Source organism: Amblyomma americanum, chromosome 3, assembly GCF_052857255.1.
Source record: "Amblyomma americanum isolate KBUSLIRL-KWMA chromosome 3, ASM5285725v1, whole genome shotgun sequence".
NCBI classification, from domain to species: Eukaryota; Metazoa; Arthropoda; class Arachnida; order Ixodida; family Ixodidae; genus Amblyomma; species Amblyomma americanum.
Window position 1 is genome coordinate 220,005,280 of NC_135499.1, and position 23,413 is coordinate 220,028,692.

General features: G+C 48.2%; 2 protein-coding genes across 5 annotated transcripts in view; both read right to left on the reverse strand.

Moving 5' to 3' along the window:
* The window catches only part of LOC144126119 (AT-rich interactive domain-containing protein 3C-like), a 270,128-nt gene that overhangs the window by 172,344 nt on the left and 74,371 nt on the right, over positions 1–23,413 (reverse strand). The window lies entirely within an intron of this gene.
* On the reverse strand, positions 2,807–13,204 carry LOC144126118 (uncharacterized). The gene is made up of 5 exons (XM_077660076.1): positions 12,860–13,204; positions 6,363–7,481; positions 5,907–5,967; positions 5,380–5,545; positions 2,807–3,053 (listed from the first exon to the last, which is right to left on the reverse strand). The coding sequence occupies exons 1-5, from the start codon at positions 12,944–12,946 to the stop codon at positions 2,933–2,935; spliced, it is 1,554 nt and encodes a 517-aa protein (XP_077516202.1). The 5' UTR covers positions 12,947–13,204; the 3' UTR covers positions 2,807–2,932.

Consider the following 23,413-nt stretch of genomic DNA (forward strand, 5'->3'; position numbering starts at 1 on the left):
AAGTCATTGCTGACAACGTGGACGACATGCTTCGCCGGGGCGTCATACAGCCATCTAACAGTCCATGGGCTTCTCCGGTTGTTTTGGTCACCAAGAAAGATGGTTCCATCCGGTTTTGCGTCGATTACCGTAGGCTTAACAAAATCACGCGCAAAGATGTCTATCCTTTGCCGCGAATCGACGACGCCTTGGACTGTTTACAGGGAGCCGAGTATTTCTCCTCTTTGGATTTGCGCTCCGGCTACTGGCAGGTACCGATGGCTGATAATGACCGCTCGAAAACTGCCTTTATAACACCGGATGGATTATACGAGTTCAACGTTATGCCCTTTGGCCTCTGCAATGCCCCGGCTACTTTCGAGCGCCTGATGGACACTGTTCTTCGTGGACTCAAGTGGCAGACCTGTCTTTGTTATCTGGACGACATCGTAGTTTTTTCTGCCGACTTTTCTTCTCACCTTCTCCGCCTAAAGGATGTCCTCACGTGTCTCGCCGGCGCTGGGCTTCAGTTGAATTTGAAGAAGTGCCACTTTGCCGCTCGAAAACTCACAATTTTAGGCCACGTAGTTTCTAAGGACGGCATTCTTCCCGACCCCACCAAACTTCGCGCAGTTGCAGAGTTCCCGAAGCCAACCTCCCTGAAGCAGCTTCGGAGCTTTATCGGCCTCTGCTCCTACTTTCGACGTTTCATCTTGAACTTCGCCTCTATCATCGCTCCTCTGACCCAGCTCCTTGCCGGCAGCTCCGACCTTTCCGCCTGGACTCCAGCCTGCGATAAAGCCTTTGACACTTTACGCCGCCTTTTGGTTTCGCCGCCCATTCTACGCCACTTTGATCCGGCTGCGCCTACGGAGATCCACACTGATGCCAGCGGTATTGGGCTTGGTGCCGTCCTTACCCAACGTAAGCCTGGTTACAGCGAGTATGTTGTGGCATACGCCAGCCGAACATTGACAAAGGCAGAATCTAATTATTCAGTCACAGAAAGGGAATGTTTGGCCATTATTTGGGCTATCGGAAAATTTCGTCCTTATGTGTATGGTCGACCGTTTTACGTTGTGACCGATCACCACGCTTTGTGCTGGCTTGCCTCTCTGAAAGACCCATCCGGTCGCCTTGCTCGCTGGGCTCTTCGTCTCCAGGAGTTTGACATTCATGTCATTTATCGATCAGGGCTGAAGCATACGGACGCGGATGCTCTTTCCCGCTCACCATTGCCTAGAGATAATTCGTCTGACCACGTCTGTGCCTACGATATGTCGACTCTTACAACTATCGACATGGCTACCGAGCAGCGGAATGACCCCTGGATCAATGCACTTTTGAATTTTCTCTCAAGTCCTACTCCCGGTCATTCCTCCAAAGCGCTCGTCCGCCAAGCACACCACTTCTCCATTCGTGACGGTCTTCTCTATCGCCGCAATTATTTGCTTGATGGACGGAAGTGGCTTCTAGTCATCCCGCGTCATCTCCGCGCCGACATTTGTGCTGCGTACCATGGTGACCCACAATGTGCTCACGGTGGCGTATTGAAAACCTACACACGCCTACGTCTGCGATTTTACTGGCGTGGAATGTACCGCTTCGTAAGACATTTCGTGCGCGCTTGCGAATCTTGTCAACGCCGAAAAACTCCTCAGAAGTCCTCTGTTTCGTTGCAGCCGTTACCCTGCCCTGCTCGTCCGTTTGACCGCGTTGGCATAGATCTCTATGGCCCTCTTCCGACTACTCCTGCTGGAAACCGGTGGATTATTGTGGCAGTAGACCATCTGACTCGCTACACTGAAACATCACCGTTACCCTCTGCCTCTGCAAGAGACGTTGCTTTGTTCATTCTCAACAACTTGATTCTTCGCCACGGGACTCCGAAGGAACTGCTCAGTGACCGCGGACGCGTTTTCTTGTGCGACGCTCTCGAGGCCCTACTGAAAGAATGTCGCATCATTCATCGCACCGCTACTTCTTACCACCCTCAGACGAATGGCCTGACAGAACGCTTCAACCGTACTCTGAGTGACATGCTGGCCATGTACGTCAACGACGCTCATTCCAACTGCACTGTAAAAAAGTTTTTCCAAAAAAAACAGACATTTTCTGGCAGCTGTCCTGCCAGAAAATGTCTGTACAGTTCTGTTTTCCGTTTTTCAGTTGATCGGTTATTTTACAATGTTAGATTTTTATCATTTACCGAAAATCCCTGTAAAATTTCTGTGAAATTTCATTTTCTGTTTCAAAGCAAGTCTGTGATTTTCAGGTTTTTCTTTCTCATTATTTACTGAAAGCTTGTAAAATGTCTGTGAAATTCATTTTTCTGTTTTCAGTTATTCTGTTATTTTACAGTGTTTCTTTTCTGTCATGTACAGAAAATCTGTGAAATTCACTTTTCTGTTTTCAGTTATTCTGTTATTTTACAATGTTTCTTTTCTATCATGTACAGAAAATCTGTGACTGCAAATTGAGTTTAGTTGTCTGTTTTTGGCTGCCCTGTTAATTTACACACAATTTTCTTTTTGGGTTGCAGAAAATATATTTGAAATTCCTGCAATGTTCTGTTTACTATTAGTTGTTCTTTTATTACAATTTTTTTCCCCGCACAAAATACGGTTTCTGTGCAAGCACAAGGGCTCATTAAATTACAAATACGATCTTTGCGTCGTTTATACCAATGAAAGTGTGATATTACATAATTCGTTGCTCGAGGGAAGTTGCGTGTAGTAATTTAAGAATATCTAAATATGAAACGTTTGCACAACACACTGATTTTCATCAGTATAGCATTGCCTGAGAACCAAAAGCCAAGCAGCTTGATATGAACGAACACTTTATTAAATCGAAAATCACATCAGCATCAGCAGTCTTCTATAGCTCGAAAACTATTTCTGAGCCCAACATAATAAAATGTTATACAACACAAGCAACAGAAACTAAAAATCTAAAAGTCATAGTCTTTCAAAGCCGTTACGAGTGCAGCCACTCTTGGTGACTGGCAGTGCTGCTTCCCGCCATTCTTTTGCACCTTTGTTCCTCTTGCAGGATTAATACCTGCAATAGCCCTGAAACAAAGAGCCACGAGCTATCACTAACGACCAGGCACAAAAACTTAATTTTTATAGTTGAAAGACAAAAATATATTCGTTCTACACTTGCACAACCACTCTGACAAGGGCGGATGTGTTAAAAAAATCAGGTCTCATATATGATCCGCTACGTAAGAGGGGTAAAAGCTAAGTAAAAAAAAACACTAATATCTTACCTGTTCCCACCCAGAAATAAAACTCTAGCTTTGTGAGGCGTCACTTTGCTGCTCAAACCTTCTTTTCAAGCTCCTCATAGCGATAAAGTAGCAAGATTCGTTTTATCAACAACCACAGATCAGCATGACTCACAGGCAGTGCTGGGCGGAAAGAGCATACGATGCTTCTACAATGTCATTGTTTACGAGGCATGTGTTGGAGTTTCCGATCATACAGGTACCATTGGAAACAGAAGTACCTAGGATGCTACTGAAGTCATTTAAGCACCTTGCTTCTCAGTGATCACCTCATTTTGCTACCACATATTGAATAACTTGAGATCGACTTTCATCTCCACAAGTGAGGTTTTGATCCAGTGGGTAATGATAAAAGTGTCAGACTCGTTCGTAGCTTATGCACCCTAGGAACTCATAGCCACTACAGTACATGTGGCCCTATGAATGAGGAGGATTGAACGGATAAAACAAGGAGAAACGTGCTTTAATAAAACGTTAGGTCTCTTTTGCCTACCTTGCTAAAACGGTTTGCCATGTCTGGACGCACCCCTCTCATAAAAAACAGCCTGAAATCCATACCCCGATTCCATTACCTTAAGTGTGTGTGTGTGTGTGTGTGTGTGTGTGTGTGTGAGTTGCGGCAGAAAAAGAGCGGGAGAGACATTTTTTCCTTCCGATTGATATTTTATATACAGGGTGATTTTTGTCACTTTTGAAGATATGTTTTAAATACTTAGCTACGTCAGTGTGGTCTTCTGAGCTGGACTGTGCAGCAAGGCAGACATTAGGTGCCTCAAATGTATCTGTAGTTACATAATTAACTTTGACTGACTTTTCTATTTTTCATCTCAGAAGCAAGGTAGGTTATGTTGAAAAATTGATGGTCGTCAACTTTGAATACGAGCTGTTTTTAAATACTCCTAAATGGCAGTATCATTCCAGACATCGACCAACAAAAATACACATACGGAAGCTCGTTGAGTCAGCTTTCCACCATTGCATATTCATAGAAAAATCGCTTCTCGCACTTCTAATGCATGCAGCAAGTACAGGCACAGTTAGTGTATTTTTATGATGTATAAGTTAACTAGATTTCGGCAAGAATACGATGCGCAGTTACGGCATTGTATAGATAGGTAAAGTGGGCCAGCCAATTGAACAAGCTTTCCATTGAAATACATTGCCGAGTAACAAAATTTAAAAATAAGCCTAACCTTCGAAGTTGCCAGATAAATTTTGCAATACAACCTTCCCTTTAAAAAGCAGAAATAGTAAAGTTTGTTAGCTAATTTAAGCTGATTAATCGTCTAATTATTCATCCTTATGAAGTACATATAGTCCACTTTGCAGTACAATCCAGCACAATAGAAAGCACCGGCGCATTTCTCACACTTTTTAAAATAGAAGGCTGCAAAGGTTAAAAAAAATTAACGTTTATAATACAGTTGCGTGCTTGTCACTTGCTTTGTTTTTGGTGTTGTGGTTTATTATAACAAAACAAACAAAATACCTGATCTCAGACATTCACCTTTACTAGAATGCATCCTTGTCTGTATGCTCTTGCATTAGCCTTCCAGCAGAACTAATAGACAGCACACAGGCGTGATCCCAAGCTGCTGCTGTACTGTTAACTATAGAGATAAAAGGTTTCTTTATGACGTCTCGCTGTTTGACACATATTTTGAAAAATGAGACTGGATAATGAGGGCATGTTATTACGTCAGTCAATGGTAAATCAATTATTAATTTCTTGTACTACAATGTTGCTAAAACTCCCTACCTTAAAGCAAATTTTCTTCGCTGCTGCTCCTATACTACAGCACACTACCAAATATCTTTAGCATTATTGTGTCCCAGTGCTAGTTCAATGCCAAACTGAAGAAATGCCAACTTTCACCTCTATAAGCAAACTTCATTGACAGTATGATATTCTCGATGAACACGCACACTGTTCAAAAAGCTTTTCAGTTGAAGTGCATTTTCTTCACGTACACTCAGTTTAGCAGCGTAGTAACCGCTTTTCTAAATAAGGTTTTGGAAGATTGGCAGACTGCAGTATGCATTTGCACAGGGCGTGCTGTGACGTCAGGCAAGTGTACAGGTGAGTGAACATTGGCTTCAGTTCTTACCTCTGTGTGAATTCCAAGCACAGGCTCGTCTCCTTCTGGTACTGGATGTTAAAAGCAAAATGGGCAAAGAACAGCAGCTTGAAGGCCTCATCTGGCTTCGATGCATGAAGCACTGGATGGGTGTCCACGCAGATTGTGTATGAATTAGCAGTGAGAAAAGTCCATCCTGGAAAAGAGTTGGAAGGAAGCATTATTATTCGCATTGTCCTTCTGTTTTTATTATGTCTTTCAGTTCCACGTAAAGTCTCTTTATTCAGAGGGGTGGGTCCATCACCATTAGGTTTAGGAGGATAAGTGAAAAACGAGGAAGGGATAACGACGAAGATTGCATTGACCTATATATGATAGGCACATCGAGCCAGCAATACTCATTAAGCATTTCAATCAGCGGGAAGTATCTTTTAATAAATTGCATACATTTGTCTAATATAATAAAGATTTGCATTTCGGACAAGGTAGCACCATATAGTGCATTTTTCAGCAATTTTTTTAAGAACTGCCCCTTTAGTCAGTCATCAGTATCTTACCTTTCACGCAGATGAAAGGACAGCTTGGCAGATCCCCCAAGTCATCGTCGCTGGCCATCTCCTTATATGAAAAATCCAATTCACATGTGCATTAGCATTAGGATCAGTCAATGGCATGTAATAAAAGAAAAATGTTGCCTTAAGACCTCAACACAGACGCCATTTCACTTAAATATGAGTTACCATTGCGTCGCACGCTAAAACACACCGCAGCAAGTCTGCTGGCTTTGAGGATAAATTTTTGTTTATGGGCAAGGTTGACATAAAACTTCCAGATTTTTGTGTTATCTCAGTACAAATGTTAGAGACGTGGGTAAAACAATCACTGCACTACTGTTATAAAAGGCAGTGCTGACTTGGTTATTGGGAGGAATAAATTAATGGGACACTTCATATTGTGCATTAACGTGCGACGACTGCAAGGAAATAATGCAAACTACATTTGTCAGTTTTTACCTCTGTTAGCTTGTAGAACAGCTCTTTGTCTTCTCCGAAGATTGCGAGCAGTAGTAGTGGCATGGCTTCGTATTCAACTGCCATTGACTTCCTGTTAGTTTTGGCAGCTTCTATTTCTTGGAGACAAGACTTCACACATTCTTTTTTTACTTGGCTGTGTGCGTAACGAAAAACTTGCCGTCCAACAGTCTTTAGTCGGTCATCGAAAGTCTTTGCAACATTTGAGCCTAGCAAGATGTTTACGTGGTTGGTCAGGTGCTTTGCCTGAAACAGAAATGGCCAGCTTCGCTCAATGTCTCGAATATTTTTGGATGCATTGATAAGCTGACCTTGTGATGCATAAGTCTCTGACATGAGCTGTGCAACCATGGTCTCATCTGGAAACGCAAGCCTGAACTGCGACAGCAAGTCGTCTTTTTTCTTCTCCTGTGAGTCAGCAGTCTCGTCAGATGGAAGCTTTGGTTGCCATGCCACACACCCATATGAGTCTCTCTGAATCTTCACTCGTTTGACACTCAAGTCCAGTTCATCGTCCGGTTCGAACTGATGTGGCTGCTCAGAGCTTGGCCTTCGTTTGTTGTTAACACAGTTTTCAAGTTTCCACAAGAGTGTCTCAATACCCGAGCCAATTACTGCCCCATTTAGGGTGTCCTCGAATGTCTTCGGGTAATGGCTCACAATTTCAGCTGCGATGGCCCTCAAGATCTTGCGACCTGGCTTCCTGTTTATGGCAAGAATATGGTCACTCACAAGTCGTACCATTTCATTCAAGTCGCTCTTTACTGGACGCTTCCCTTCTTGGCAAGCCTTCATAAGCTGTGGTGGGAAAACCTCCCAAGGTGTAGAAAAGCTTGCACACTGTGTGCTTGTAGGCGACTGAATGTCGTTGGGAGAAAGTGACACTGGTGGGTTGGGCGTAGCCGCTGAGTGAAATCTTTCAAGAAGAATCCTTCTGCTGATGGGCTTTAAAAATTGCAAATCCTCTTCAACCACATACTTCAGATGTTCCAGGGACTCTACACCACATTGCTGCAGCTTCTGGACTGTCAGCTCTACAATCTCCTTGTCCAGGGCTGGCAGCCAGTTGGAAATTCGTTGTTCCAACTCCATTGCAGCTATCTGAAACACAGTTCAAACTCCATCAAGTAATCCATGCTTCAAAACAAAAACAGGATAACTGCAGCGGGCAAGGTTGTACTGAATTAATGGTGTGTTGTCAAGCAAGCTGTCGAGCTCAATGCACTTGATTGGACCGTCATTACTTAAGATGTTAAAATACTGCATTCCTGGTTCATACGATGTACGAACAGCTTTTACAAGAAAAAAATGCCGGGCATCTTTTGACAGGATCAGCTGTATTTCCCCAAACTTTAGTTCGCCGTTCTGCCGTGACATTACAACTAGCATTTTGCACTCATACAACAGACCCCGAATAGTTGCTCGCTGTGTTGAGAAAATTTCCCCTTCATCAGAAACAACTTCCCGAACTTTGTTCTGAATTTCAGGACTGCAAAGGCCGATCATGAAAGTAGATGCATTGTCGAGAACATCAGTACTGCTTCCTGAGTTCTTGTAAGCTTGGAAAAGCTGATGCCGCTGAGATAAAGTCAACGTCAAATTCTTGAAATTTTGACAATTTCTAGCACATTTCTTGAAGTAGCTGTGTTTGCTCTCGCATCGCATTGTCCACAATCTGATCAGGGGACCAAACTGCATAATAAGCATTGGATAGTGAAGAAGGTAATGGTGTTTTGGCCTCAATGGAATATTTGGGAACAGAGCTGCTCTGCTTGTCATGTAATCTTCGATGACATCTTGGAGCCTCATAGCCATTGCACTTGTAACTGCTGGCGCAGTAACTAAAAGAACAATTTCTGACAGCAACAGAATCTGCTTCCAGACCTCATTCTCTGTAGACTGAACGGAACCGACTAGGAAGAGGGGAAGAAAACGAACCATATTCCAGTTCTGAATAGCATGGCCTCCAAGTGATTTCTTTACAGGAACCTCACATGGTCTGTCATTGAGGTCGCTGTGCTTAAAAAGAAAGCCACCTATACGGTTATTGAGATCCTCTAGAGAAATTCACTCACAAACTGTGACAAAATATTGTATATACAAAGAAAGGTCGAATGACACTATGCCTTCAAAAAGATCGTGTGCCAAACAAGGGGGAAGCCCTGGTGCACAAACGTCGAAATACTTCAGATCGTTGAACAAAGACCTAAACTTTACTCCCTTTTCTGCACTTAAGGAACTATCGGCTGCTAAGGTTAGGACAGCACTGTTGTAATTGTCTGGTGTTCTCAGCTCGAATACACCTGACAATGCAAGTGGAGAAAAGAGGTCTCTTCTTTCCGCCAAACAAAACCTGCAGATGTGTGTTGCATTGCTAAAGTTTTCAACAAAGCCACCAATTCCATGGCTTCCAAGATTGTCACCGAGGATTGCGCACACTGTGCCAATCAGACGTGTGCCCTTTGTAGTGACGACTGTGCCTGCTTCGAGCTTTTTCAGATCATCAATCAGGGGTGCAAATATTTTGTCTTGACCAAAGTATTTAAAGTAAGTCTCACTGCAAAGCAAGCAGAGCTTGATGGAGTCAGTTGAGCATCTCTTTCATGAATAAAGATTGCCAAGAATTAAATAAACTGCAAGCAGCTTGTGCTTCTTCTTCGCAGAACCGAGTGGGTTTACGACTTCGAAAGCATCCTGGAAAAGAATTAGCTTTACCGCTTTTGGATGATCCTTGTAAAGTAAAATAGACCTGAAAACACTGCCATCGGTGAAGTCTTTCATTACTCTGTTGGTGTTTGGTAAGAGTTCATCACACTGCTTAACCACAGCTTCATTTTCTAGCATGGCCTCCAGTGTTTTTAATACTGGCACGTAATAGAATGTTGCATCCCTATTTCTTTTGTTTCTTCCCAGTAGTATTGTAACAGGCTCCACAAAGAGAAAGCGTTTCTTGAAATGTAAGTTACGGGTGTGCTTACTGCGGAACACACCACCCGGATCTCTGTGCACAGCTAAGACAAGATCTGCTTCAAAAGCTTCGTCGATTATCTTGTCAACTTCTTCACTGCACACAACATGTTTGAGCCTAGCTTTAAGAATGGAAGTCATCATCGAAACATTAGCGGTCTGAATGTCATATATAGCCTCTGCTATCAGCTGCACAGTGGATGAAGGAACGTGACGCTCTGACAGCAATCTCAGGTATAGATGAGCGAAAGCATCAGTAACATCGTCACTGCATGTTTCCTGGCAGTCTCTGGGGGAACCTTCATGAGTACTTGCAATTGGAGCTTCTTCAAGCTCGTTGTCCCAGGAGTTCTCAGCAGACTGAATATTTCCTGTGACAGCTTCTGAAGCAATTGCACTGACCATAGTTTGAACCTGCGATTGTGGAGCTGAGTTTGTGGCCTTTACGTGGTAGCGTGAAAGGTGGGAGGAGAAAGAAGCCTTGTTCTTGTACGCTTTGCTGCAGTTCTGAAATGGGCACTTCACCTCTGTCCCTTCTGTAATGTGACATTTCAAGTGTGCCACAAGAGATTTATAATCTTTGCAGAGCTGAATGCAGGCATCCACAGAGCACACGAAGTCACATCTGTGAACAGTTATAGCACTGCGGCTTTCGCCTTCTGCACGTCGTGCTTGTCTGTGTTCACGGCATATGTGGCTGTACACGCTGCCGACTTTACGGAACGTCTTGCAACAACTTCGAAAAGGGCACTTGACGCGGAACTGGTTCACATTTTTGTGCAAAGCGATGTGCTTGTAGAAGGAAGAGAGGGACGAAGTAATGTTGCTGCATATGCTGCAGGAGTACATCGCTGAAAAAACCAGAATGGAAATAATTAAATTTTTATCCACATAACTTTAAGATTGTTAGCTATACAAGGATAGAAACTGGGAGAGTATGGGAGTATGGGAGATGTGCACTTAACCTGCGCCACTAGTTCTTGCCGCCACAGCAGGAAGTAAGCCACCTTTCTTATTTTTCGGCTTTAACGCGTCGCCTTAATTGTACATTTTTTGTCGATCGTGATGCTCATCCTTCCTGCGCTACCACGATTGTACATACGTTAGAAAAAAATTGCCTTGAGCTCAGTATGATCAATCATTAATTGGGAGACGCCTCGCATGCTGACTTTCAACCAATTAGTATAGCAGCACCGTAGATACTAATTTGTACTGTGAACAGCATGCATTTGAATACATAAGCTTGAACACACCTGTCCTGAACATGGTAGAAGTCGTTTTCTTTTTTTATACTGAAACCCAAACAGTGCCTTACATAGGAGCTGTTATTTAGGCTTGTTCTCTGATATATGCATCTGTCACGCAAAGTAAATGGATGATCAGTGTTAGCTAGTCCACGTTGTACTTCTATCGTCGCATTTGCTTTGAATACCGCGGCCATGCACTAGTGCGTGATGATTGCGGTTTTATTTTGGCTTAGTTACAGGCTCTCTTGACTGAGCTGCAGCGTGATTGCGGATGCCTTAAGTTAGTATCTACTACTTTACAAAGGCCGGGAGCCTTCCGCTCAGGTTGTGAATGCATTTCTGCCAGTTTTTTAGCGCGAAAGCACTAATCCGGAGGTTCCTACCCCAAGAAAATTCTGCTCTTGCTTACTTGTGAAGCAGCTGCATAGCAGCAGCTGCATAGGAACACTATAACAGTTAGCCAAGCATAGTGATGACACTGTGCCTATACATGATAGCCATAACCAGGGTCAACCATGACCCGAACATGAGTTAACTTGGAATTTGGTGCCCGGGCCACCGCCAAATTTCAGCATGGTTCACCCAAAAATTGACCTCAGCCAAACTGGACCAAAACTGATTATAAGTAATCAGTTTTATTCAATACAAGTATATTTAGTCCTCTGCAATGTCCAGTTCAAGTACTGTTAATTTGATTACGTTCGGAGAATTTTGGTTATTTAAGTCACTAATTACTCTTCACTAATTAGCGGTCACTAGTCAGGTACTACTAATTGTTACATTATTATGTCAAGTTCAAGTACTGTTGATTTGGTTGATTTTCTGGTAATTTAATTTCCTAATTGCTTTTGACTAATGAAGGGTCACTTATCAGAGGTCACCATTTCTCCTTTACTACCTCCAGGTCAAATACCGTTTGTCTGATTACATTCGGAGCATTTATAGCCATTTTATTCACTAATTGTTTATCGCTAATTAAGGGTCGGTAATTAAGTGTCAGTATTTAGTCCTTTACTACCTCGAGTTCAGGTAGTGTTCATTTCATTGTAATTTAAGCATGCTGTCAAGCATCTACGCCGTTTGCAATTCTGCGCCAGCCTCCGAAGAGAACTGACACGTGCGGGTGACCGACGACCCGTTCCCCGCATAACATGCATCTCACCGTCCAGAACTGTCCGTAATACGTGATATAGTCCAATATGGTAGTCTCATTAGCCGACAAACAGATCAAACAGCATATTCAACATTAAAATTTTCCGATTATATTTCACAGCCATAGCAAAAGCCGTGTGGAATCTATTTGACGCTTATGCCGATACAGCGGCGGCGACCAGGCCGCCGAGCCTACTGAGGCGAAGACATGCTCCACCGCAATACACGGGGGAGCGCAGGCCGCGTAGCAACCGCAAAGCTGGAAACGAACGATCCACCTCCGGGTCGACGTTGCTTGTCGACAGCTAGGCAAGGGCCAAGACCGTAGCTTTGTTTACTCGAGAAAGTTCGCGTACGCATGCAGAGTCTGAACACTCGTGAGTTCAAAGATACCGTGAGCCGAACGGCCTCCGCTCAGCCGTAGCTCCGCGTGAGCAAGATGCGATGCCGCTGCATTCGAAACAACAAGCTGACGCAGGGCTGGAATCTCGCGAGACTGGTTCGGCTCGCGCGAGTGGCCGATGCGCCGGCCGAATGACGACAGTCGGCGCGGCGGCCAATGCCGCGAGCTGAAGCTCAAGCGAGAACCCGAGCCCTGGCAGATCTCAAATTTAACGCACACACCACGTTAAAACACGCTGCAAAGATTTCAGATAGCCTTTAGAGGCAATCGTGAATGCGATGAAAATTAAGGGCTGCGTGGTTGCGGTAGCGAGGCCGCGGCACGATTTAGAAGCTAGCACAATGAAATATGGAATAGACACACGACGCTTGCCGCTACGGCGGCGTCCGCGGCGGCAAGTGATTCGCGCGTGAGCGCTCGTCCTGTTCGTTTTAACTTTTAACTGCGTGTCAAAGCTGCACCTTCACCATGAACAGTTTACGGAGCGTAGGCAGCTTGAAACCGCAAGGCGGAGGATGAAAGTTACGCAGGGCTAGGGCTTTCCCGCTATTTAGTGAGATGCGAGCTATGTGCCCATGCCTTAATATTTCGCTACAGTAATCCACCTCCATCGCACGCAACATCTACAATATAGTTTAGAGATTTCCACCGGTGACACAAAGCAAATCACACTGTCTGTATCAAGTGGCAGAGATTGTTTGTTCACTCACCTTTCCAAATGAAACGAATAAATCGATGCACGAAGACACCAAACCCCTCTTCATGCGGAAGTCATCTTGCGAAGTGCAGCTCCGCATCAAAAGCAATCACATAGTATTAGTTGTGCGAAAAATTTAGTTTACTACACTCTAGGCTTTAAAAAATAAACGGATGTTTTTAAGGTGTTCAGGTGCATTATTCGTAGCTTACTTCTTAATAGAGACGCACGTGACTAGACCACGGCGGTCAAAAACAGAAAATGTCTGTTTTTTTGCTTGATCACCTTTCTGTTTTTTCCAGTAACAGATTTTTTCCGTGCGGCAACAGTAAATTTCTGCAAAAACGCCTGTAATTTTACACACTTTTTTTACAGTGTGGGACCACGTTCTTCCCTTCGTAACCTACGCGTACAACACTGCGATACAGACCACCACTGGATTCTCTCCCTTTTTTCTTCTTTACGGGCGCGAGCCAACCTGCACAATGGACGCGCTTTTTCCCTACCGCCCTGATGTTTCTGAATCGACGCCACTCTCGGACGCCGCCCAGTATGCAGAAGAATGCCGTCAGCTCGCTCGTTCGCTCACAAAGGAAAATCAATGGCAACAAAAACACCATCGTGACACTGGTGAGGCGCCTTCATATGCGCCCAACTCCCTGGTGTGGCTCTGGGTTCCTGCCACAACCGCCGGCCTGTCAAAGAAGCTTCTTGCTCGGTATCACGGTCCATACCGAGTGCTTCAAAAAACATCTCCTGTGAACTACGTAGTTGAGCCCGTTACGCCATCTGCGGACTTGCGTCGCCGTGGACGCGAAATAGTTCATGTGGACCGAATCAAGCCCTACTACGATCCGTCTGTCCTTTCGGCACCATGAGTCGCCAGGATGGCTCCTTCTCTGCCCGGGGGGGGAAACTGTAGTGTGGTAATCTTCATCGATATAACCACTGACATGCGTCGCGTGCTGCCGCTCTCAAGGACGAAGAAGTTGTTCGCTGCCTTGCTCTTTCGCCACGCCTGACGCTTCGCTGCGAGTCTCCCCTGAGCGGCTGGAATCATCTGGGTTCACCGAATAAACACACCCCTACAATATATATATATATATATATATATATATATATATATATATATATATATATATATATATATATATATATATATATATATATATATATATATATATATATATATATATCCCACCAAAGTACCTGTACGTTATGTCACCCAACAAATATGGAAGGCTTTTGGGAAGCATTCGTGCCCTGTACTGTTTTCGTAACGAAACAACAGTCTGAGCATGAAAGCGTCTTTAAATGTCGCCGCGTTTGTTTCTCAGTAAAATAAAGTGAAAGGCCAAAATGTCGCTTGTGTCAGACGCCTGCATTACAGCGTGCTTGAATACATGCACCACATTTCATCCAGAGAAGTGCCTGAAAACAGCGTTTCTTCGTAGTCCATGTGTCTGAATAGTAAAACTCGAGTGCGACGGACCAACTTGCTGAATTTACTATTCCGCGTCAGAAAAACTGAAGTTGGGCCAGGGCTTAAGCTTTTTCTTGTACACAGAACACGAGATTGAACGCACAAAAGGAATACCCATTGGCTCAAAGCGCAAAGAAAACTGCGCCACATGTCGGCATCCACAAGCACGACGCCCCGGGACTGCGAGCAGGCGTGCGAAGTTTCGTTTCGCGAAACGCGTCGCAGGTGCGTATCGCCGCTGAAAAATATGCACGTGCGCGTTACGCGGAGTGTAGAGGTCGACAAAGGAGTTGCCACAGACATCGGAAAAACAGCGAGGAGTAGGCAAGCGGAGAATGCAAATACCCTCGCTATATAAGAAGTTGCTGCTGTCAAATTATCGTCAACGGCGGCGCAGGGTTTTCGCAACGGCTTCCCTACGCAAGCGCGGGCCGCTCGGAGTCGCCCACGCAAATAGCGCCGAGGATCAGAAAGAGTTCCGCGACGATCCACTGACGACGCGCCTGGCACAAATGGAAGCGGGTGCGCGCACTCGTTAGGGCGAGCGTCGGTAACGACCGTTAGCGCGCGGCGAAATGAAACCGACCCCAGCGCGACAGAGGTCGCGGCACTCACGGAACGCTGCGTGAGCGCGCATCGATGACGGCAAACTCCGCGGCGGTGGTGACAACGCGACGGCTGTCGTCGCGGGCGGCGAACTCTCTCCTCCACCGCACGCAATGGACAGGCAAAGTGCGCCGCCTATCAGCGGACACCGGAAATCACCGAATCATGGTCCCCGCGTCCCCCACGTCACCACCACGGTCACAACTCGCTCCCGGAGGAAATGCGCGCGCGACACGCGCTCACCCTGCGAGGAAGGGGGCCTCGTTTGCGAGAAATGTTAAAGACGCGTTTCAGCAACAGCGTCGCCGGACGCTGCATTCCTGAAAGCGCAGTACAAGCGCCACCGACGAGTTAAGTACCACTGAGAGTAGCCCGTTGCGGAACGTGAATTGTCATGCGGAGGCGACACCATGCAGCGAACCCACGGCTGTGGGAAAGTGACGGCCTACTTTGCACGTGCTGACTGGCCGCCACAGTCGCTCACTGCCGGTAATCTTGGAAAGAGTGTCACGACCGTTCCATGCGCCGCTGTGTATGTAGCCCGGTAGCGCAGGCTGCGCCCATCAGGGCCGCAGTGGGATACAACGGGACCACGTACTATATAGTTGTGACGGATCATAACTGCTCAAATGACGAAAGGCATTGCCGTTCCCCTTTACACCTGTCCACGATACCATACTGCCTTTAGCTGTAGTCCTTCTCAATACATTCCAATAATCGCGGAGAGGTAGAACGTACTTGCAGCTCCAACACGAAACGGAGTCGCTAGTTTTTACACAAGAAAGAATTTTGTTCGCTTCCATACTAAAGTTGAGGATCTTTCACGGACATTATCGGTACAGACTAGAACTATTTAAAACAAGAAAAAAAGAGCATTTTTCACTTGTACTTACAATCCTCGGCTGAACGGGGATAACGTGTTCTCTTTCATGTTAGAGCAACCTGTATACATACGGCTATTGGGAGGAGGGGGGGGGGGGTAAAGAAAAGTCGGCTATATACGCAGACCACTCTCACTTTTGACGGCTGCGATAGCCGAAACGTCTTCGTTTTAAACAACAACCTTTTGGTCGGCGTTCCTTTTTCTTCAGTCAGACAAGTTGTCTGAGGCTCTCAATGTAGCCCGTTGCTACAGGCGCGCCATGTTTATAACATTTGTTCAAGGGTCAGTAGTTCGCCAAGCCTACTGGAAGGTCTAAAGCTAGCGCCGTACAGATTGAATTCCTTGCTGTACTCACTATGTATGCTTATGAATGTGACCGGTTGCGATATGAGACCAGTATGTGAGAGACTGTCGCTTACTGACGTCGTAAGCCTTGTACCGACGGGGAAAACAAAAGAGACAGACGAATACTTAATGGAGACCGAGCACTCCCACGAGCGCGAAGAAACCCCCAGGTGCGAGCTGCTTCCATGGGCGCCGACCGACTCACTCGGACACAATCAGTATAATCTGTGATCAGGCTACGCGGACCTCGAGCCGTGTAATCTCGTTAAAGCAGTGACGTGGCAAGGGTTCCCAAACCCACCCCCCACAGGAAACGGCACCTGGCAATTAAGGAAATCCGCAAGACCACAATTAAAGCCGCGCTTACGCGATTGAACTGTACACGCGAAGGTTTTTCTTCTACATTTTTTTTTCTAGCTGCTCATGTACGGTCAGCGCAGAGAGACCCGGCAGAGTGGTGGTAAAGGCTTACGCGCCTTCGTAATATATATTTGGCCGGAAAAGCGCAAGGACGTTTCGCAAATTACGCCCGGAGTCGTCCTGCCCCGTCGCGAGCGTGGTGCGTAGGCAGCGCTCATGAGTAGTGTGGAGTGGAATTAAAGAGAAAAAGGCAATACCGGAGAAGAAAACAGAAAGGCGTGATCCCGCCGAAATCACGCCGCCGCGAGGCGCTCCGCTCGCAAATCACTCGCCGCGCGCGCTCTGGCACCGCGGGGCATCCCGAAACGCGTCATTAAAATCGCGCGCGCGCGCGCTCGGCCGGGCTCCTCCTCCGATCTTTCTCGTGGTTGTCGAGCCTAAATGGGACAGCCGGCACCAACCACAAACACAGAAAGAATAATAAGAAAGACAGAAACGAACAGAACGGCGCACAACTCCACGCATGCGACCAACACCGGCGCCCTTACCACCCCTCCGCTTCGAAGGCGACTCCCCAGCCGTCAAATGTTTCGACTGCTCACGCGAGGATCGTCGAAAGTTGGTGGAAAACAAAAAAAAAACGAAAAGCAACGACCACGTGCACACGCACCAGTTAGAGCGATTACCAAACCGTAGCCGGAAATAAACTGCAGTAAATAAAAGAAGGCGAAGACACGAGAGCCAGACAGAGGGGAGGCAAGCTGAGATACGAATACCAGCGAACTCTGGAATCGGCCAGGCAAGAGCCCGCAGGGAACATCGCGCAGCAACGCTTCAATTAAAAGCCCGCAGCCTGCTCGGTTGCCCTTACGTTACACGGCGTGCGTCGCAGTGCACGGGTGGCGACAACAAGCAGGGGGAGACCGATGGGGGAGTCGACGACAGGACGACCAGCGCCAGTTAAGACAGGCACAAACGACACCAAACCTGTTGACCAGAGGGGACGTCTGCATCGGCATGCTCAGGAAAATCAAGAGCCGAATGGTATATAATAACACAACCGGCCGCGTCGTTCTGGGAGAATTCCGCGTGCTCGTTCCCAGCAGAAATGCCGCCGCAGGGGAGCCCGCAATCACAGAGAGCGGGCGCCCCACAGCCGCGCAGCCGAGGATAAGCCTGCGCGAGTGGCGCACCCGCCGACACGCAACGCAACACGTTGCCTATCGAACGTCCTACACTGCGCTCACAACGCGAGACGGAGATGCACGCGTCGCTGGAGAAACTTCCAAAGTAAAATAAGTTGCAGTAATGTCCCGAGAAAACGCGTTCGCTTCACAATCATTCAGTGCTCACCTCAACAAGTACAGTCTTTGTCAAAAGTAACCAGGCTGGACGGTCTGCTTCTCAGCCGTATATTGAAGCCATTAAGCCAGCCCTCAAGCTCTAAATATATGTATGGTTAGGAGAACCCTTGTCCTCAATTTCCGAGAACTTTTTGATCTTGAGGGAAGCCGTAAGGGCTCTACTATACGAATGACAAGCAAACCATGCAGCCTGTTTACTTTTGGCAGAGGCTGCACGTGCAGAAATATCGCCATCTGCTGGCGCTAACCTGCGCCGGAGAAACATCACGCTTTCCAGTAATCAGCGTCCGACATTAAGCGTATATTAACGACACGAACGATACAAACGCAATTACCTGCAGACTAGCTGAAACACGCTTGTCTCCAATGTCACGTGTACCGCTATGCAAGCATTCTTCAAAAACTTAGCGGGCCAGCGGGATGGGCCGTTCAGTGCCTTTGGGCAGCACCTCTATCCGCCTTGAGAATATCAGGAGGTTAAAAACAACTGTACTGTCCACTCCTCCAGATCACTCGAGGGTGTTACTATTTGCGTAGAGTTCCGCTGGATAACGCAGCGGCAAACTCTGAGCCTTCAAAGAAGAGGCAGTCTCGTAAATAGAAATATAAGGGTGAGAGAAGAACATGCGGTTGGATACCTCACTGGAGGTGCCAAATAGCAAATTAAATCATGCCATCTGCATTGCATACAGTCCGAAGAAAAGCGCGAAACTGGCGCCGGTCTGGTTACGTTGAGGTCCAGTAATGGGCGGCCTGCGTCACACCGCAGGCTCACGCTCCAAAAGGACGGTGGTCGGAGCCGCCAGCGTTGAGGCGCCGCGACCACAGGCATCGTGGTCGCCCAGGTGAAAGCGCGGATCGGCGGCAGACGCCGCGTAATGAGAAGCGACGACAGGAGGAGGCGCCCTCATTAGCGGGCATTAAACGGCCGCCGCACGAGGAGGGCCCACGCATACGCACGCGCGTCTCCACCTCGGCAAAAGGAAGAGGGGGTCGCATAAAGGGATAGACAGAGGACAACCGGACGCCAACTCTGCCGGCTGGAAAAAAAAAAAAAAAGAAAGCGCGACAAGTGCTCCTCCGAGCGGCAGAAAGGAAAAAGAAAAGAAAAGCTACCGCGTACACTGCGGCGGTCCCCATTAGGCCTAATCATGGCCAGACCGCCGCCTCGATCGCCACGTAGGGAGCATTAAATTAATCTTCGAGACAAGAGGCCCGCAAACCAGAAGGCGCAGTAGCCGAGAGAATGGCGGTAGGCCGCCACTCCCTCGGTCGACAAGAAGAAGCGCGGGGCACCACCGCCCGCTCCAAGCTCCTGCCTGGCGCCTACTGTTGCCCCCGCTGTCTGCTCGTTCGCGGTGCTGGAATCCGAGGGAAAGAGAGAAGAAGGCGATGAGGTCGGACCCTCGTGAACATGAACGGCGTTGGATTCGGGGCCCACTCATACGGCGTGCGAGAACGACAAATGTGCCGATCACAAACATCGAGCAAAGCAGCGAGTGTATTGAGCAAAATTTAAAGGAGCAACAACAACAACAACAAAAGCAATACATCTAGTGGGCTGTATATTATGGGGCATATGTTCACGTTTCAGCTCGGTTTAGCAAGGGTAAACAAGCAATACACGAATATGCGTCAGGAAAGAAAAGGGGGGCATTGCTCAAGGGCATGAGAATAGTCTTTGTTAAAGATGTGTAGTCCCATCCGCTGACGTGCCACCACACCAGCCTATAGACTTCCATAGTCGACTTGTTTCTAAACTCGGTTCAGAGCGTACTGCTCGTCCAACTTTACCGGAAATGAGGTCCCAGGTGACGCCTGCACTCATATTACAATATTTCTCTTTAATGAAAAATAGATTTCGGAAGCTACGGCGTAACGACGTGCTGAAGCTTGCGAAAGCCACGATTGGTGTCCAAGCGCGCATGCTGTAGGTGTGTAATCCTAACCGCAGACGTCACTTCCTCCGGAAGTTGAACGTGGCAAAAAGGAAAGGCACAGCGACGGCAAAAAAGAATACGCCATCGTCGCTGCCATCTTTCACGCCTAAAGGAGCCCGACAGAGGCGCGGCAGGGGCGGCTCTATAAATTGCGTTAGCCCGTTTGAGAGGCGAAAAATTCTTTCCCCAAGCACCGTGATAAATGAAGCAAACCCTCGCGGTTATATATATACACTCGGAGCTGAGGCGCGCCCCCTCCCCGTGGGAGAACCTCGAAGACAAAACTGCGCGGGGAAACTTCGCGGCGGTTCGAAATCGACGACGTCAGCGCCACCTCGGGTCAAAGCACGAAGGGAGGGGCGGGGGGACGTAAATCATATCCGAATGCTGGCCCCCTGAGAGTCAGCTCTCTCAATGACCATGATCACATCGCTCTGAGGGTCAGCGCAGCAGTCTTGGTGCAGATTGTAATTGAGTGAACTAGTTAAAACAACGACGGTTAGCATCGCTACTTCGAGTCTGATTAAGGAGTAAACGCTCAGGTATGTACGGCGACACTTGCATACTGTGAGCTGGGGCCTAAATGAAGCGACAGACTTGAACACTGTAGTCATTTACTGAACGGCCTGCATCACACTCTTTCACACGGGTCACTTACTGTGACTATTCACGTGACTTACATCGCCACAGTCGTGTTTGTCGAAACGCTAAATTTGCCTTGAAACTGGTCTCTTCACGTGACCCTCTCAAAGAACCGACAAACAATAATGCTCTCGAATGAAGCAGCGGCCTGGTTCGCAGGTCTTCAACTCCTGGAACTCGGTGCAGTCGAATGCGTGAACAGAAACTGAAATGCTTTCTTGCTTCCCCATTCTAACGTCGCGGGCCACCGAAGGTCACAACGGTCGCAGCAAACAGGAACCGGCCCCTGCTTGACACCTCCAGCGCGGCCGCGCCTACAACAGAGAGGTCACTTCGACACCGAACTTCCGCGGCGTCCGCGTGAAGAGTCGGTTCCGCCCCTGCACACGGGAGCATCGGGGCGAGCGAGCAGAGTGGAGCAGAGTGAAAAGCGGAGCACGCGACCGGAGAAAGCAGCGCATAATGTACTGCACACAAGGCGCACGCACGCACACGCGAACACACGTCGGCCGCGACGACGGAGGGAAGGAGCGCGGCTCGGCCCGCGAGTCGCGACGGCCACGCGTCCGGCGCACGCGAGCGCCCTCCGCCCCCTTCTCCCATTCTGCGCCCAGCTTCTTTCTTCTCCCGGCTAGAGAGCCCGGAGTCGGCCACGCGCGAGGGGAGAGCTGCCGGTCGGGAGACCAGCCCCGGTGCGCGAGCGCGCCCCAACAGCCAGCCGAGTGGGGAAAAGTCGCATTGAATTCACGTAGCGACCGCATTTCAATATTAGTAGATCATGAGGAAAGAAAATAAGTAGCACAACTTTAACGTAGTATAGACGTGCGAAAGCATGTGTTCATTCTTCGCCCCTACTTTCTGGCATCTGCATGTGCACCCAGCCGCATTTCTAGCTCTTCATCTCCACACACTCTCTCCACTCGGCGGCAGCTGGCGCGACGCCCCTCCGAGGCTTCACACAAGATTCTTGGTTGGGTTTGACCCCGCTAAGCATCGCTTTCGCACTACAACGCGCAGTAACTGTCATTCTCGGTAGACACACCTGTACTGCGCAGTTCGGGAAGGGAGTCAAAGAAGAAAGAGGCTAGGCGGTGGGCGGCTCCGGAGTAATTTCGACAGTGGCACTGACATCGCACGGGCGCCTTTGCGTCTCGCCTAACATGGCCGCCGCGTTTGAACATGGCCGCGCTGGGCATGACACCGCGGGTCAGGCGCGAATTCTTCGCAACTGCTTCAAAAATGGCGCGCAGCTCTCGCGTGTTGCCCGGCATCTGAACAGAGTTCGGCACAACTCCTATCCCTGCGTCCTGTTGAGCCGCGTCGGCACAGTGACTATCCGCCGGAAGCGCCCGACTCAAGCCCGGCGCCAACAATAGCACCCCACGAACATGATATTTTAGCGAGTACTCGCCTTGCGTAGCCGTTATCAGAACAATTCTCAATTATCACCAAGTTCGGCAATTGGCAATTGGCACACATGCAGTGTACCGAACATAGGCGGTCATATTCCTTGTTCCGCAGTTTTTTATTCTCATGTCAAGCTGCTTTAAAATTGAGCACTGCGAGAAGACAGTGCTCTCCCTCTCTCTCAAGCACACAGACACACACAATGTTTGCGGCTGCGCCATGCAGTGCTAGCGAATGCACCCAAACACTGAAAAAATTCGCCCACGTTTCACGTCTCTGAAATACTACAATAAATACTGCGAGGAAGGCTTTTTCCCATAGCAGCGTTTTGCTGATAGAAAATCGTACTCTTCTTCTCAACATCCAGCTGTGACGGTGGAAGGGACCTCATCCGATTCACTTGCCAGTAAGCAAATAAATACCGAGTGCCACTTCTGTACTGCTGGGCCACTCCATAGGAGCAGGACGCCGACAGCTGGCGATGATTCCCGGCGCTTGCTCGGCACTGCACGGCAGCTCTCTCCAGAAGAGCGGCGGTAAGCACGCACTCGCAAAGAGACGCGGTATCCTTGAACTGCCGCGAGAAAGATGGGTTGACATTCACGATTTGGTCGCGCAAGACGGGGGAATGTGTCGAACGGCCTGCGCCATTCGCTGCCCCGTTAAGGGAGTCCTTCGCCGCGCGGAATCGGTTTCGCCCTCTCTCGTCGCGAAAACGAGCAGCGCGGGCTGTTTATTTGTCTTGACAATGCATCGTTTCGGGAAATAATCACCGCTCGGTTTCGACACGTCGCCCCGCTGACGACAGCGCGGCCGCCGCCAGCGACGCCAGCAGCGCTCGGGCGTGCGTGCATTGCTTCCCCGGCCGAGCCGCTTGCGACACACGGCGCCGTCACGCGCAGCGTCCCCCCCCCCCCCCCCTCTTGGCGGACGTGACCGATTCGACAGCGAAATGTGTGTCACCTGACCACGGAGAAGACATCAAGGCAGATAATTATTTGTCACCTCGTATAAGGCATTGCGTGAAACCATGGATGTGCATCCGATCTGCATGCGTCAACATCTCAACCTTCAACGCGCATCCGCTCTCTATGTAAGCGCTCCCCGCACTGAAAGTAATACGTGGAAGTGGTCGGCAGAATAATTGGTCACGCATAAGCAATCCTACGTAAATCGCGACACTCGGGGAGAGCAAGCGCAAACATTATTGCTTTTCTTTTTCTCTTCCCTTTCAACTCTCCCAAAGAGTAAAGTTTCCTCTAGCCCACTCCCCTTTATAAAAGGGAGTGCTCTAGAGGACAGCTGACTGCCCTTTTTATTCCCATACAGAAGTATTCGTGCTTAGAGCGTACCGAGCGTGTCCCGTCCTATTTAAAGCCTTACGAGGCGTGCCGAATCGTTTGGCGGCGTCTTACCAACGCGTTTCCCACCCGATAAGAACAACCGAGGCACTTGGCACCGGCGGCGTGCCCAAGGTAGTCAGTCACCCGATCATGTCAGAGAGCTACGAGTGAGGCACGTGCAGGGGTGGGTCACG

Bases quoted from the DNA above. Each gene is read 5' to 3' on its own strand.
- LOC144126118 (XM_077660076.1), bottom strand. From the start codon at position 12,946: ATGCGGAGCTGCACTTCGCAAGATGACTTCCGCATGAAGAGGGGTTTG. The intron at 5,968-6,362 runs GTAAAAACTGAC...TTTTCATATAAG, and splicing joins TGTTCTACAAGCTAACAGAG to GAGATGGCCAGCGACGATGA. The intron at 3,054-5,379 runs GTAAGAACTGAA...TCTTTGTTTCAG, and splicing joins TGCTTGGAATTCACACAGAG to GGCTATTGCAGGTATTAATC.